The sequence below is a fragment of the Callospermophilus lateralis genome, chromosome 13 (genome assembly GCF_048772815.1).
Source record: "Callospermophilus lateralis isolate mCalLat2 chromosome 13, mCalLat2.hap1, whole genome shotgun sequence".
Classification (NCBI taxonomy): Eukaryota; Metazoa; Chordata; class Mammalia; order Rodentia; family Sciuridae; genus Callospermophilus; species Callospermophilus lateralis.
Window position 1 is genome coordinate 13,298,884 of NC_135317.1, and position 13,669 is coordinate 13,312,552.

Consider the following 13,669-nt stretch of genomic DNA (forward strand, 5'->3'; position numbering starts at 1 on the left):
CATGGCAGAAGGTGTGGGCAGAGGAGAGCAGCTCAGGACATGGCAACTAGGAGGCAGAGAGCTCTGTTAACCGGGGACAAAAATATAAACCCCAAAGGTACACCTCCCAATGACCCACCTCCTCCAGCCACACCTGTCTGCCTACAGTTACTGGCCAGTGAATCCATACCTGGATTAATTCACTGATTAAGTTACAACTCTCATAATCTAATCATTTTGCCTCTGAGGATTCTTGCATTGTCTCACATATAAACTTTTGGGGGAACACCACTTATTCAAACCATAAACTTTGCCTGTTTCTGATCTTGGCAGGAAAATGCCCGGTTTCTCACACAACCGTGAAGTTAGCATTGTGTTAGCTGTAGGATTTTATAAGTTCTTTTCATCAAGCTGAGGAAGTTCCCGACTATTCCAGTTTGCTGAGGAACATATATTTATATTTAATATAAAAATGGTACATGAGGTAGTTGTGTGATCTGAATCTGATTTTTTTTTGTGAAGAAAAAAAAAGTATTTTTGCCTTGGAAAAAAGGAGGCCCATATCTAATTCAAAACAGTCACCTTTGGTGGGATAACTGGTATCTTTCTTCACACATTCCCATATTTTCTAAATTTGGACCAATGGACAATATATATATATATATATATATATATATATATATATATATAGAGAGAGAGAGAGAGAGAGAGAGAGAGAGAGAGAGAGAGAGAGAGAATTTTAATATTTATTTTTTAGTTTTCGGCGGACACAACATCTTTGTATGTGGTGCTGAGGATTGAACCCGGGCCGCACGCATGCCAGGCGAGCGCGCTACCACTTGAGCCACATCCCCAGCCCCTGTGGACAATAACTTTATGAAAGGTAATTAGTTAATCTGGAAAGAAGGGCGGGTGAACAGGGAAACACAAAACCAACCAGAAGCTAAAGAGAAGGGGCATCTCCAAAGAGAAAACGGACGGGGTACTGGCCTCATCAGTGAGAAGGTGCGCCCTTTGAGGACAGGTTTGACTGCGCCATCCCGACCATAAAACGATGCACTTTTTCTCAGCTTTGCCTATGAAATACCATTTATTTATTTAGCATTCTGAGTGTAGAGGCGAATTTTTTTCTTTCGGAGTAGTTTTGTTCTTTAGGAGGTCGGGGGCGGGGGCAGGCGTGGCAGCACCCGCCCCGAGGCTGGTGGAAGTGCCCGGCGGGGTCCGCGGGCTGTGGCGGGTCCTGCAGGCGGAGGACAGCGCTGCACGCCCCAAGGCTGCGGACGGAGTAGGGGCCCGGCGGGCGCACTCGGGCTGCGGGAGCGGGGCGCAGCGCCCCCGCCTGGCTCCGCGCGCCTGCCGGGCGCACCCCCGCCCGCCCAGGTGCCTCGGAGCGCACGGCTGGGAGCGCTCTCCCGGCCCCGCGGCGCCAGCGCCCGCGCTGTGCTAGGGCGGCGGCGACAGTGACAGGCGAGGGGCGCGGCGCTGCTCCGCCGCTCGGCTGCCGGCTGGCTGCAGTGGGCCCCGTGGACGGGCTCGAGGCGCCGGGATGAGCCACCCGCCGCACGACGCGTAGGTGGTGGGCACAAACCAGGGCGCGCAGGGCTGCACGGGGCGGACCCGTGGCGGGCAGCGCTCCCACCTCTCCTGGCCAGCAGCTGCCGCTAGCTCGGGCCCGCGGCCCCTCCGCCTCAAGTCTGGGAGCTCCCGGCCTCACCCTGCCGCTGCCTATGGGGATCCGAGAGTTTCCCGGCGGCGCACCCAGGGGCAAAAGCATCGCCATGTGAGTAGCGCCCGGGGTGTGGGCGCGAGAGCCGGCCGGCAGATGGCCCGAATGCTGGGTGGACTCTTGCAGCCACGACCTCGGGGGTCCCGGAGGGGCGGCGTTCATGGCGGGAAGTTTAAGGCACCTTCTCCCTCGCCACTGGCCCCAACCCACACTGCCGGAGGCGCCCAGGGGAGGGCGCGGGAGACGGGAGACGAACCCGACTTCGAGGCTCAGAGCGAGCAGAGGTGGGTGGCGCGAGGGAGCAGCCCCGGCTGCATCCTGGCTCGTCCAGGGCCCCGCTCCTCACCGAAACCCCCCTCTCTGTCCTTAATCCCTCTCCGCCTGCCCACCTGCCCCGGCGCCCGCGGCCTCAGTGGCATGAGGAGGTCACCGGACGTCAGCCCTCGGAGACTGTCTGACATCAGCCCCCAGCTCAGGCAGCTCAAGTACTTGGTGGTAGACGAGGCGATCAAGGAGGACTTGAAATGGTCGCGTTCGGTGGAGGACCTCACCAGCGGGCCGGTGGGACTCACCTCCATCGAGGAGCGGATCCTGCGCATCACAGGCTACTATGGCTATCAGCCCTGGGCAGCGAGCTACAAAAGTAAGACACCCATCGCCCCCCCCCCCCGCCCCCGCGCCCCAGCCTTTTCCCTGTCCACTGGTCTTCCTACCACTGTAACAGCAGCCTGGGAAGCGCGCTCTGTGACGGTCCTGCCGCCAGCTACCGCCCTGCGCGAGGGTTTGTAACTTTTAGGAAGAGGCCTGGAGACAGTTCTCCGGAGCCTTCAGGCTTTCTGATCCGTTATTTCAGGAGCCTCTCTCTCCCACATAGTCCCTCTCCATCCTTATCCCCTTCTTCCGGAGGTGTCACAATATGGAAGGCACCCCTCTTGTGGCAGAACTTGAGAAACGCGCAAGCGAATCAGTATCCTGGGCTGCGTAGCTTTACTGTGATCAGAAAGTGTTACTGGGCCCCGGGTCAGGCGCAGATGGCTCTTTTGGAGAATGCAGACTTAGGCAGCCCGGATTTTAACTCTTCCCGGTGTCTCCTAAGCAGGATGATGGAGGACAGTTCTTTGTATCTCAGCCCCTTCCTTTGCCCCAGGATTTTTGGGGTCCTCAGTGAGGAGGTTCCATACGCATCAGTGTCGATTCTGGCACAGTGCTTGCAAGATGAAAGAAAGCCTGGTGCCAGGTAGAGAAGCTGAAACTTCTTTGCAGCGGGCTTTCAGCTGACTGTGCCAGGAGCAATGACACAGACCTCACCTTTTTTTGGCTTACTTTGGAAGAGAGAGAGGTTGCCTACCACAAACTCCAGATGTTGATAGATATAACCAGAATTGAGTGGTCTCATCACTGTGTTTGGACACAGCAAAGAGACGTTAACCACTTCAGTCAAAGAAATGAGCATTGCCTCATTCATTTGTGAGTCTAATAGCTTGATAATCTTGAGGATTTAAAAAACCTGTTATTTATTGCTTGAAATTGCAATTTATTGGTACTAGGAAGAACATCAGGCTTTTGTAATTTAATTGTATTCATCACTAAAAGTATGTCTATCTTTAGATTATTTATGAAACCTTCAAGTCCAAGCCAAACATCAGCAGTCTACTAGCAATGAGCTTATATTTTGGGGAAGAAACATAGGATTTGAATGTTTGGCTTCTATGCCCTTGCTGGTCTTTAGAGGACTGTGGTGAGTGCATTTAATTCAGCATAAACCTTACAATGATGTATGTGTACTCGAGTCTCCTGACTGCTACTGAAATCATAGCTGATCTGCTGGCTTTAGATTGCAGAAGGAAGTCAAGGGACCAAGTTCCCTTTCTGTCTGAAAAACATGGGGTGTAGGATGACAAGAATTCAAACCCATTGGAAACCATTTTTCTTATGGCTATGGATATGACCTCACTTTTTATTTCTGCTTTTTTTCTGTTAGAAAATACAACTTTTCTATTTCTTGTTTTCATTCTCTGCTTTCTTTGTAATTGAGGACTATGATACAAATCATAGTTTTTTGGGAGTCATCTCTTCAGCCCCTGAAGTCATGATTAGGTTTATTTTTATAATTCTATTTGTGCCTGGCTCTAGGGTTTTCTGGAAATGATCACCGAGGTTTATGACTCGAGGGGCACTTACAGTGGTGATGTCTGAGTTTGGTACAAACATACTTAATGATTAAGACCATGGAAACAAGTCCCTTGAACCACCAGCAGTATTCTTAGATGCCCTCTCTCTGAGGCTTTGTTGAGGGGATAAGTACTAGCAGACAGGCTGTAGGAGCTTCAGCCATGGGAATAAAATCAGCTCACTCCACTGTGTTCCTGTGAGGATCCTTCTTTATTCCAAGGTATTTCCTTGCTACTAAAATGCTTTGGGTGACAACTGACATTTTGATGCATTAATTGGGGTTTACATTTAAATTTAGAGAAGCTAATGTTTTATTCATGCAGCGGGAGAGGTTCTAGGGCAGTGCTTTTGCTGCTTGCCATTTCTACTCAACTAAGAAAATAACAGCAGAGGCTCATCCATCTGTAGGTAGTGGTCGGTTAATTTGTTGCTTAATAATTGAATTCAACAAACTGCAAGAGATATAATTACAAAACAGAATGTTCTCCTCATGGTGTCCATAGAGATTCCAAGCCTGGTCCTTACCTCTCAGTTGTCTTTCCAAGTGGCTTCTCTGCATTCTGACTGTAGGAGAGTTTCTGGACTCTTGGAGAGGTGTGCATGTGCTCGGGCAGCAGCAGAAAGAATTTAACCAAGTGTTCAGCCCCACCCCCTTCATTTTTAGGTTTTGGCAGTTAAGATAAATGAGATAATTATGAACTATGCTCAACCCTAGCAGTGGCAGCCACAAGTTTCACTCTGGACAAAAGACTTTTATGAGGAATTATTATTATTTTAAATTCCAAAGCCCCTGAGGCCTGAGAGGGATGTTTTGTGGAAGTCGAGCTCTCAACAAGTGGGCAGGCAAGGCTGAGTCCCTTCTCTCAGTGGCTCCACTCTCCAGGCTCCCACTCTGAGTTCCTGCAGTGAACCACATGGTGACACTGGCAGGGATTCTCCAAGTCACCAGCTGTGAGCTCTTCCACAGCCCAGAAAGCACCAAGTGCTCATAAATATTTGCTGAATGGACGAATGGATGGCACCTGAACTGCTGGCCTCTGGGACCCATATCATTTAACTTTTTATGCTGACTTCCTGTTACTTTGGAATTGCTTTACTCTTACGTTGGAAGTGTTTTCTGAGCCATACACTAGAACAGAATTCTTGATGATAAATTTGGTGTAGCCCAGTGTTTCTGAACCTCCATACTATTGACAGTTTTTCCTGGGTGACTTCGTGGTGGGGACTGTATATCATAGGGCACTTAGCAGCCTTGCCGGCCTCTGTTAGATGATAGTAGCACACCACGACCCCCGGTTGTGACCACCAAATATCTCCAGACATTGCCAGGTGTCCCTTGGAGGGCTGCGTTTGGTTGAGACCCACTCATTAACCTGAACCCCATGCTTACTTCCCAAGTGACCTCTACTCTACTGACCAGTGGTGCCCATGGAGTGGTCCTGCTCCAAATTCCTCACCTTCCCTCCTTTCTCCTTTCACCTGGCCCACTCCTTGGGCTTTCATGATGGGACACATTAGAATGAAGGTATTTATTTATTTATTTTTAAGTTATAGATGGATGCAATATCTTTATTTCATTTATTCATTTTTATGTGGTGCTGAGGATCGAACCCAGTGTCTCACATGTGCGAGGCAAGCACTTTGCCACTAAGCCACAACCCCAACCCCAGAATGAAGGTCTTTCTGCAGACTCAGAAAGGCCTGTTGCTTCTGCAGCTAGTGAGATTCCAGCCCCCTCCCCCATAAGTCAGCATCCCGTAGAGAGAGCTTTAGGAGTTGGAAGGATCTGGATGATCCAAAGAAGAACATCTTTGCCCAAAGTAGGGAAGAGTGACTGACCTAAGTGTCTTCTGCTGCTTCTCCCTTCTTTGATGTTGCTGCCATTGGGTGGTGGGGGTGGGGAGGAGATGGCTATGGAAGGGAAGAGGGAGCCCAAGATCAGGAATATGCTATCTGTATGTGGACAGCCAGCTCCAGGCATCTGGCAGGGTAGGATTGGCACCTCTGCACAGGCAGGACAGAAGGGGTGATCTTGGAGGTCCCAGATGAAGGGTCCTATGTGACTGGGGAAGGAGCACTCGTCTGCTCCTTCGTTTCCTCTGTTCATGGAATCTTTTTAGAGCATTCACCCTGTGCCAAAATATAGAGCTGAGCTCCGGAAGACAGGCTCACTGTACAGGTGTTCCCTCTTCAGGGAGTGTAAAGGCAGAGCCCTGCATAGACCGCAGGAACCCAGGGAGAGTCCTGGAGACTTCAAGGGTGAGTGTTTATAGAGGCAGGACGCTTTGCTTGTGGAAGGTTTGGATGTGGGTCAGCAAGGCTGGACACCCAGGGAATTTTCAGGAAGCAGGTTTATTGACTACAGGGTCTGGAGGGGCTATTGCCCAAATCATTCTCTGGACCAAGAGTCTAGAAATGCTTTGGACTTAATACCGAGTTGGCGGGGGTTGGGGGAGCTTGGAGGTTCACATGACAGTGCTTTTTGTTCCAGTTTTTAGAACAGTCAGAGGTTTTACACATTTTACCACAGAAGCAGGAGCAACATTAGCAGGTCTGCAGTTAAACTTAGCTTTTGCGAGACACAGCATCAGAAAACAGGAAGGTCTAACCACACTGAGCTGTTTTGCATAAATCTTTGCTGATATTATATTAACAAGAAAAATTATGGTGAGGGTCTTCTGGGTACGGGGTCTCTGGCCTGCTTCAGTTTCCCTAATGGTGCTGTTGACTGCACACTGTCAACTGCTTTCCTAATCAAAAGCACTTTCTTAGGGATTATTTATTTATTATTTATTATTATGTTTATTGCTTGAAATGAGATACAAATGTGTTTGTAGTAGATTTAACTCCATGGTGCTAGTTTGTTGAGATAAAAATGATTTTTTTTTAGAATGCTCATGGGTTTAGTTTTAAGTCATTTTTATAGTGGAGGGTAGGCTAATCCCAAAGGCCACCCACCTGTAACCCAGTCCTGCTTTCCATTTATAGTGTGAGCCTGGGCCTGTAGCCTGCAGGGTAATGAACAAAGTCTCCCTCATCTGGGTGGAGATCTTCTAGTTGCAGCTGAGAAAGTGAAGGGTGCCCACTCACATAGCTGGGGACCAGAGTCACAGAGGGTTTGCATGAGGTGAGTGAAAGGGCTTCTGGAACAATCTTGCCCTTGGGCCCCCTCAGACTGAACTGAGAGTGGGGGTGCCAGTGCCAGAGTGGTGGCCGCTGTGGTGGAATTTGGGGTGCACGGCTCCTGTGAGGTCCTCTGGAGCAGCAGGGGTTGGGCCAGCGACTCAGAAGTGGCACTGTGTCGGAGACGGAGGAGTTGGTGGTAAACATAACTCTCAAAGGCAGCTTGGCACATGAAATACGAGATGGAAATCATTTAACAGGGAAGAGTTGGAGGTGGCTGAGGTGGGTAAACACTAGAACACACATTCTCTAATGTGTCAGAGCGTAAGTTTGGTTCCTGAGTATAATTGCATACTAACAATTTAGCAAATGCTTTCCGAGTTTTGACAATTAAAATGCAGAATGATTAGCTGTTAAGGAACCCCATGCTCCCCATCTCACTCAGATCATGGCCATCTGGCTGTGAAAGACATGGTCGTACCTCCAGGAAAGTGATGTCTTCCAGGTTTTCCAAGAAGCACAGACCAGGAGGTGCCTCACTGTCCTCTGTCCCTTACAAAGTGCCCAGCCCAGAACACTCCAGTGGGGAGCACTGGTCCTTTCCTTAAGCAGCTGGAAAAAATCAGATTAGTATACTAAAATACATATGTGTGAGAGCCATTGAACTTTGTTGAGCATCTTCTTGAGTGTTGTTGGGATGCTCACAAAAGCTGGGGCCTTGCATTGGGAGCAGGGTGGACTCATGTCCTTTGGTGTGGCCGGGAGGAGTGAGGAAATGAAATTCTCTGGAGCTGCATTCACATACCAGTTCCATCCCTTGGTAGATATAGGACCAGTTACTCACCACTGGGAGCATCTGGTTTCTCGTCTGTGAAGAAGTGATGAGGAGGGGGGTGGGAAACCCTCCTGTCACTGAGAGAACAGAACCTTTTGGAAGGTTTTGCCAGTTCATGGGACCCCTTAGCTGCCTAGCACCGTGCCCTCAGGTCAAGCCTGTGGCAGCAGATAGATAGCACCATCTCTCCTGGGCTCATAGATAGAACAGGGCCCCCAACTTCAGGCCCACTTCCTTCGATCAGTGTCTGTCCTGGGACTTGAGATTAAAACCAGAAGTGTGCAGCCAGGCACAGTGGTGCTCTCCTAGTCCCTGTCACTGGGAAGGCTGAGGCAGGATCATCTCTTGAGCCCACAAGTTCAAGACCAACCCGGGCAACTTAGTGAGATCTTGCCAGAAACAAACACAAGAGGTGGTGCTCTGGCCGGGCATGGGCACTTGAGTGGAGGAAATGCACTGAGGGGCTCTTTTGCCTCCTCTCAGGCAGAGGCAGAGGAAGCTAGTCTACCTGGAGAGAGTGTCCCCAGGTTGTGCCGCAACTGAGAAAGCCCTGGAGGCCAGTGCCCTCCTAGGTGGAGATCAAGCTTCAGCTCTTCCCCCAGCCCTGGGGACCCTGCTGTCACAGTGCATGCCCCTTCCTTCTGGGTGAGCGGAAGCTAGGCTCTGTCCTGTGCACCTGCAGGCTGCTCTGTGGTTACGACTTCTGGACCATTCTGTTGAGTCCGCGTAGATTAGAGCAATGCTCTGCGTGGCCAAGGACGTTCAGCTAGAAGAAAGGAGTGCTTCCTGACTGCTGAGAGAAACCACGGAGGCCCCGTCAGTGGGATCCTGCAGAAAGAGCAGGACACACTGTCACCCCAGTGGAACACCTGTTCCATGGCTGGGGATGAACTAGGTTCTTTTTTTTTTTTTTTTTTTTTTTAACATGATATAAGTTGATTTAGCTCCGTGGTGAGTGCACTGAGCAACAGGGTAAGGCACTATCTTATTACAGAGCCTCGGAAGGAATTATACTGTTATGAGCCTAGTAAATTCTTGTGGTGGATAGTGGTGGCAAGCCTTTGAGCAATTGCCCAGGCCATGGACACAGATTTTTCTGTCATGCAACTTGAGGTAGCTTTAATTTATGACATTGGACTGTAGGAAATAAATCGCTCGGCTGAGGAGACTTGTAGAGTAGAAGGTCACAGGCTGTGTTGGACTCCTGAGACATGGGGACTCATGTAACTTCAGAGCAGTTTCTGGTTTTGACAGATATTTGGCATTCAGATGTTCTCCTTGTCGATTGGCTGTGTGTCACCTAGATCAGAATCTATTAGCAGATTGTCTTTACCCTTCTTCACCATCTTCTTGCAACAATCCAGTGTTACCAAAATCAGAGTGTGTCCTCAAAGTTTCTTTTGAAGGGCTGGAAGAAAGGTGCTTCTTCACAGACACAGACTTGACCTCCTTGTTTTTCCTTTTAGAAGTTGTGCCAGCTCTCTTTCAGGGACTGTTGAAGATGTAAAGGAACACAGTCACCAATATAGGCCTGAGGCCTGTGGGTGTGACACAGCATTTGCTCATGCCGTGCACCTGTGGGAGTTTAAAAAACATTTTTCATGGTAGAAGTATATTTTGTTGGCAGGCAATACCAAGAAAGAACTGGAAGTATCCTCCTCTATTTCTTTTCCTTTAAAAATCACCCCCCCAAAAAAATAGTTAGAAAACTGGGCAAATACCATAAGTCAAAACAACACTTTGTGGTTTATCCAAAAATGTTTACCTTGTCAGCATTTCATTGTATAAAGTATTGAACATAGAAATCTTATAGATGTGTCTGATTTGATGCAGTAGGTTTGATAAGCCATTAGAATTTATTTTTTAAGCACTAGGAAGCGTGCACCGTGGAGGTGTGAATGTATTTGCTCTGTCTGTAACCAACATTGTATTTGGTGATTCTTTAAAAATACATTGTGGAGTTTCAAAGCAGTGACTGGAAGACAGGAGCATAAAGCATTTTCCACTGGGATCCACCGCCACCTTGCCCTCTGCAGAGGAGCCCACGGGCCAGGCAGGGACATCAGAACATCACTGCGTGGAACTCCGGATGCTTTCCACGGAGGGGCTCTTTTATGCCTGGGTTAGAAGCAGATGGAACCTCAAAGCTGCTGTGAAGGTGTTTTCATTTATTCATGAGCTCATCCATCCACACTCCACCATCAGCATTCAATCATCAAAAAATAACTGCTTCTGAAAGGTGGTAAAAAATATTCACCCCTGAGGTAAACATGTACTACAGGTGTTGTTTCCTAAAAAATTCCATACTGACATACACCTATGAATCCATGAATTGCATTGACTCCAATACACACATTTCTTGCCTTGGGGCCATCTCATGAGTGCCCTGTGTGTCTATTTGTGGTCCTTCTCTAAATAAATATCTTGTGGTGATTTGGACCAACATTGAACAGCTACAAACTTAGCCCTGTATTATATGAATTCTATTGCATGGTGTTTTATGGTAGGAACCGTAACTCTAGCTAGATACAGCAGAGGCTATGAAGCCCCAGAGAATTCCTTTCTCTCTTCCTTGGGAAACTTGAACTCTTCTGCTGTAATCAGAGTTCTACTTGTTCATTTGATGTAGCCCAGAGCATTTAACATTTTTTTTTTCTTTTGTGCTATTGTGCAACAATGCCGATCTTTGACAGGGTTGGTGAGTGGAGCAATGTCACCAGGACATTTCTTTCCTAACGTTTTTCTGCTGTAGATATTCTGTTTCTCTCCAGCTGCAAAGAATGCTGTCCTGAGGTTGTTTTCTTCCTCTAACGAGGGGCCTGGTGGAAATAACATGGGCTCGAATTCATTCAGGGGAGCCAGGATGTGCTCCCAGTCCACCTGTTCTCTCCTGCCCAGATCACATTCTGTTTGTGCCATTCCTCTAGCTCCTCCAGGAGGAAACCCCAGGTTCACAGAGTGAGCTTGTGAAGCTGTTCCTGTGCTCGGCCAGCTTGAGTCATAACAGTATCCAGTTCACAGAGGCGGGAGGGGAGCGGGGTCTCTAGGGGCATCACCACTTTACATATTAATAAAGCCAGAACATCCTGGGTAGCAAGACTGTTGCTCTGTGTGCTGTTGCTCATGGAAGGATCTGGAGTTCTTCTCTGTCATGTCTTGCTCTGGTTGGTCCTTGATTCACCTGGTGTGTGCACATAACGCTCAAGGAAGTGGCTGGATCAAACACAGGCTAAGCACAGGCTCTGGGGGTGGTCCCGGGACATTGTCTCAGGACCTTCTTCCTGACTTGTCCACCTCCTCTTTGTGCTGAGCCCTGAGGAGCGTTGGCTGCAGGTGGTCAACAGGTAGCTGGGATCATTTGAGCCAACACCCAGGAACGTGCGGGGGCTTCTCCATTGCTTTTGGGTGCATGCGGTGGTGCCTTTTTAGGGAGGGTGGCATCTTGGTCACTGTATTCGTTTGGCTACCTTGTGCCTGATGAAGGGGAGAGGTGACAAAATGGGGTTATCTTCTAGGGGCTTGGATTCTCCTCCCGAGGCCTCAGCAGCACTCAGGGGCCACCTCAGTTTCCACGCAGCACTGTCCACACTGCTTCAGAGGAGTCATAGCTGTGCCCGACATTTTGGAGGTTTTCAGGAAACTGCATATTCGACTATTTTATGGATATTGTTATTTTCCTTGGGCTCGGTAGCCTCAGTGTGGTTATGTGGGAGAATATCCTTGTTCCTGAGACACGCTGAGGTATTAGGGGTGAGGTATTGTGTCTATAGTGTACTTTCAGGTAGTTCAACAAAAACCAGTATAGACAGACAGATGAATAAAAAAATGACAGATGAATAAAACATGCAAAATTTTAATAATTGGTGAGTCTATATAATACGCATCAACCTTTCTATAAATGTAAATGCTTTCATCAAAGTTAGAAAAAAAATATTGCTTCAGCTTATGGTGTAGCATGATTCAGGCTTGAAGGGAAACACGGTTCAGATTATTATATCAGAATTTAGTAAAAAGAAAACCAGAAAATGCTGTGAGTGATGACATGCTGTCCCCAGGGGAGGAGCAGGTCACCTCCCAGGGCCAGCCCTGTCACTGGCTATTAGCCACTCTCAGCACTGACCCTGTGTCTTTACAGCACCTGCCTCGGTTTCTCTCCCCAGTCTGCCAGGCCACGTCACCATCCCTCCGGCGTGCCTGTCCATGTGCTATGTTGTATCCCCGGCTCCAAGCTTCTCTTCAGGGGTTTAGACTTCTCACCCATCTCCCCAAATGGTTTGGTGCTTTGTACCCTACATAATGTCTAAGTTCTAGGTGGGGACCCCTTGCCTCACTGAGAACAGGTGGCCTAGCACCCTAGTCTGCACAGCAGACTGTTTTTAAGGGATCTCTGGACTGTGGTGTGGCTCGTGCTCCTCGTGCCTGGTCTCTGAGTGCTGGCACTGTGCCTTTCCGTGGTATCTCCCTCTCTTTGGTGCTTGGGTACTCAGTCCTTTATCTGGCTTCAAGGGTCAGGCCAGGCCAGGCCTCCTGAGGGCTGCTCCCATGGAGTTTGTTCCTCATGCTCCCTGGAGAAGATGACTGGTGGTAAGAGGGGAAGAATCAAATGGGCTTTCAGGTCTTCACTCTGCTCTGTGCTCAGGCCACAGACCATCCAGAATTTCCACAGGAGCCAGGTTATGGAGCCAGCCAAGGTTTCCATCGACAGAGGATTGGATAGAGAGAATCGGTGCATATACACAGTAGCATGTTATTCAGCCTAAAGAAGAGCAGTTATGCCATTTGCAATAAAATGGATGGAACTGGAGAACATCATATTAAGAAAGATAAAGCAGACTCAGGGAGCCAGTGGCATGTGTTTCCCTCATATGGGGAAGCAAAAAAGGGTCTCATGAAAATAGAAAGGAGGCCAGGTACGGTGGCGCATGCCTGTAATCCCAGTGGCTTGGGAGGCTGAGGCAGAAGGATCTCGAGTTCAAGGCCAGCCTCAGCAACTTAGTGAGGCACTAAGCAACTCAGTGACACCCTGTCTCTAAATAAAATACAAAATAAGGATCCCTTGGTTCAATCCCTGGTGCAAAATAAATACATAAATAAATAGAAAATAAAAGGGAGACCAGTAGCAGGGGGCCCAGGGGAGGGCAGTCAGGGGGAGGACTTGGGGATGAATTGATCAAATTATGTGACATGCATGTGAATATACCCCAGTGGAACCCACTATTCTCTATAACTAATATGCACTGATTAAAAAAATAAATAAATAAAGGGTGCCCAGAGCCCCTGGGCGAATCCTCTGCAGGCACTGAGCGTGTGCATGAGGAGGTGCAGAGCAGTGAAGGGACCTCAGGCTTCCGCCAACAGAACTGCCTTTGCTCAGGGGGAATGTGCAGCATTGGAGGCCGTGTCAGTAACCATGGGGTTTCTCCTGTGAAAGGGGAAGAACTGCTTCTTAAGAGTCAGGGGAAGGGGCATCTGCAACGGGACCAGAGAGCCAGGTGCTGCCAAGTGCCTGAGTCTCACAGAGCAGGGCTGGGTGATGGGTGGTTCAGGAAGCAGGGCGAAATCTGAGGAGGCAGGTGGCACGGAAGGCCTACCTGGGTTCGAATGCCAAGTGTTTGTGAGAAGCACAGCCTGGAGGTGCCTAGACTGAAGAGCGGGGGCTGCAGGGGATGTTCCCGCAGTTGTCCTGGATGCACGCGGCCGGTCTTTGCTGGACAGTCGCCCAGGAGTAGAATTTCAGGGTTTTAGAGTCATGTAAAATGATCCTCAAGGTAGCCTCCAATGTCCTCCCCAGGGTTCACGCCCTTAAACAGTCCCCTCCCCTTGGGTGGGGCCTT

The 13,669-nt window shown here is 49.1% G+C and overlaps 1 protein-coding gene across 1 annotated transcript in view; it reads left to right on the plus strand.

Annotated features, from left to right (window-relative positions):
- Positions 1 to 1,706: 1,706 nt before the first annotated feature.
- The window catches only part of Slc35f3 (solute carrier family 35 member F3), a 248,490-nt gene continuing 236,527 nt past the window's right edge, over positions 1,707 to 13,669 (plus strand). The window contains exons 1-2 of the mRNA XM_076831682.1: positions 1,707 to 1,759; positions 2,119 to 2,348. Of these exons, the coding sequence (XP_076687797.1) occupies positions 1,707 to 1,759; positions 2,119 to 2,348 (283 nt within the window). The remainder of the gene's footprint in view (positions 1,760 to 2,118; positions 2,349 to 13,669) is intronic.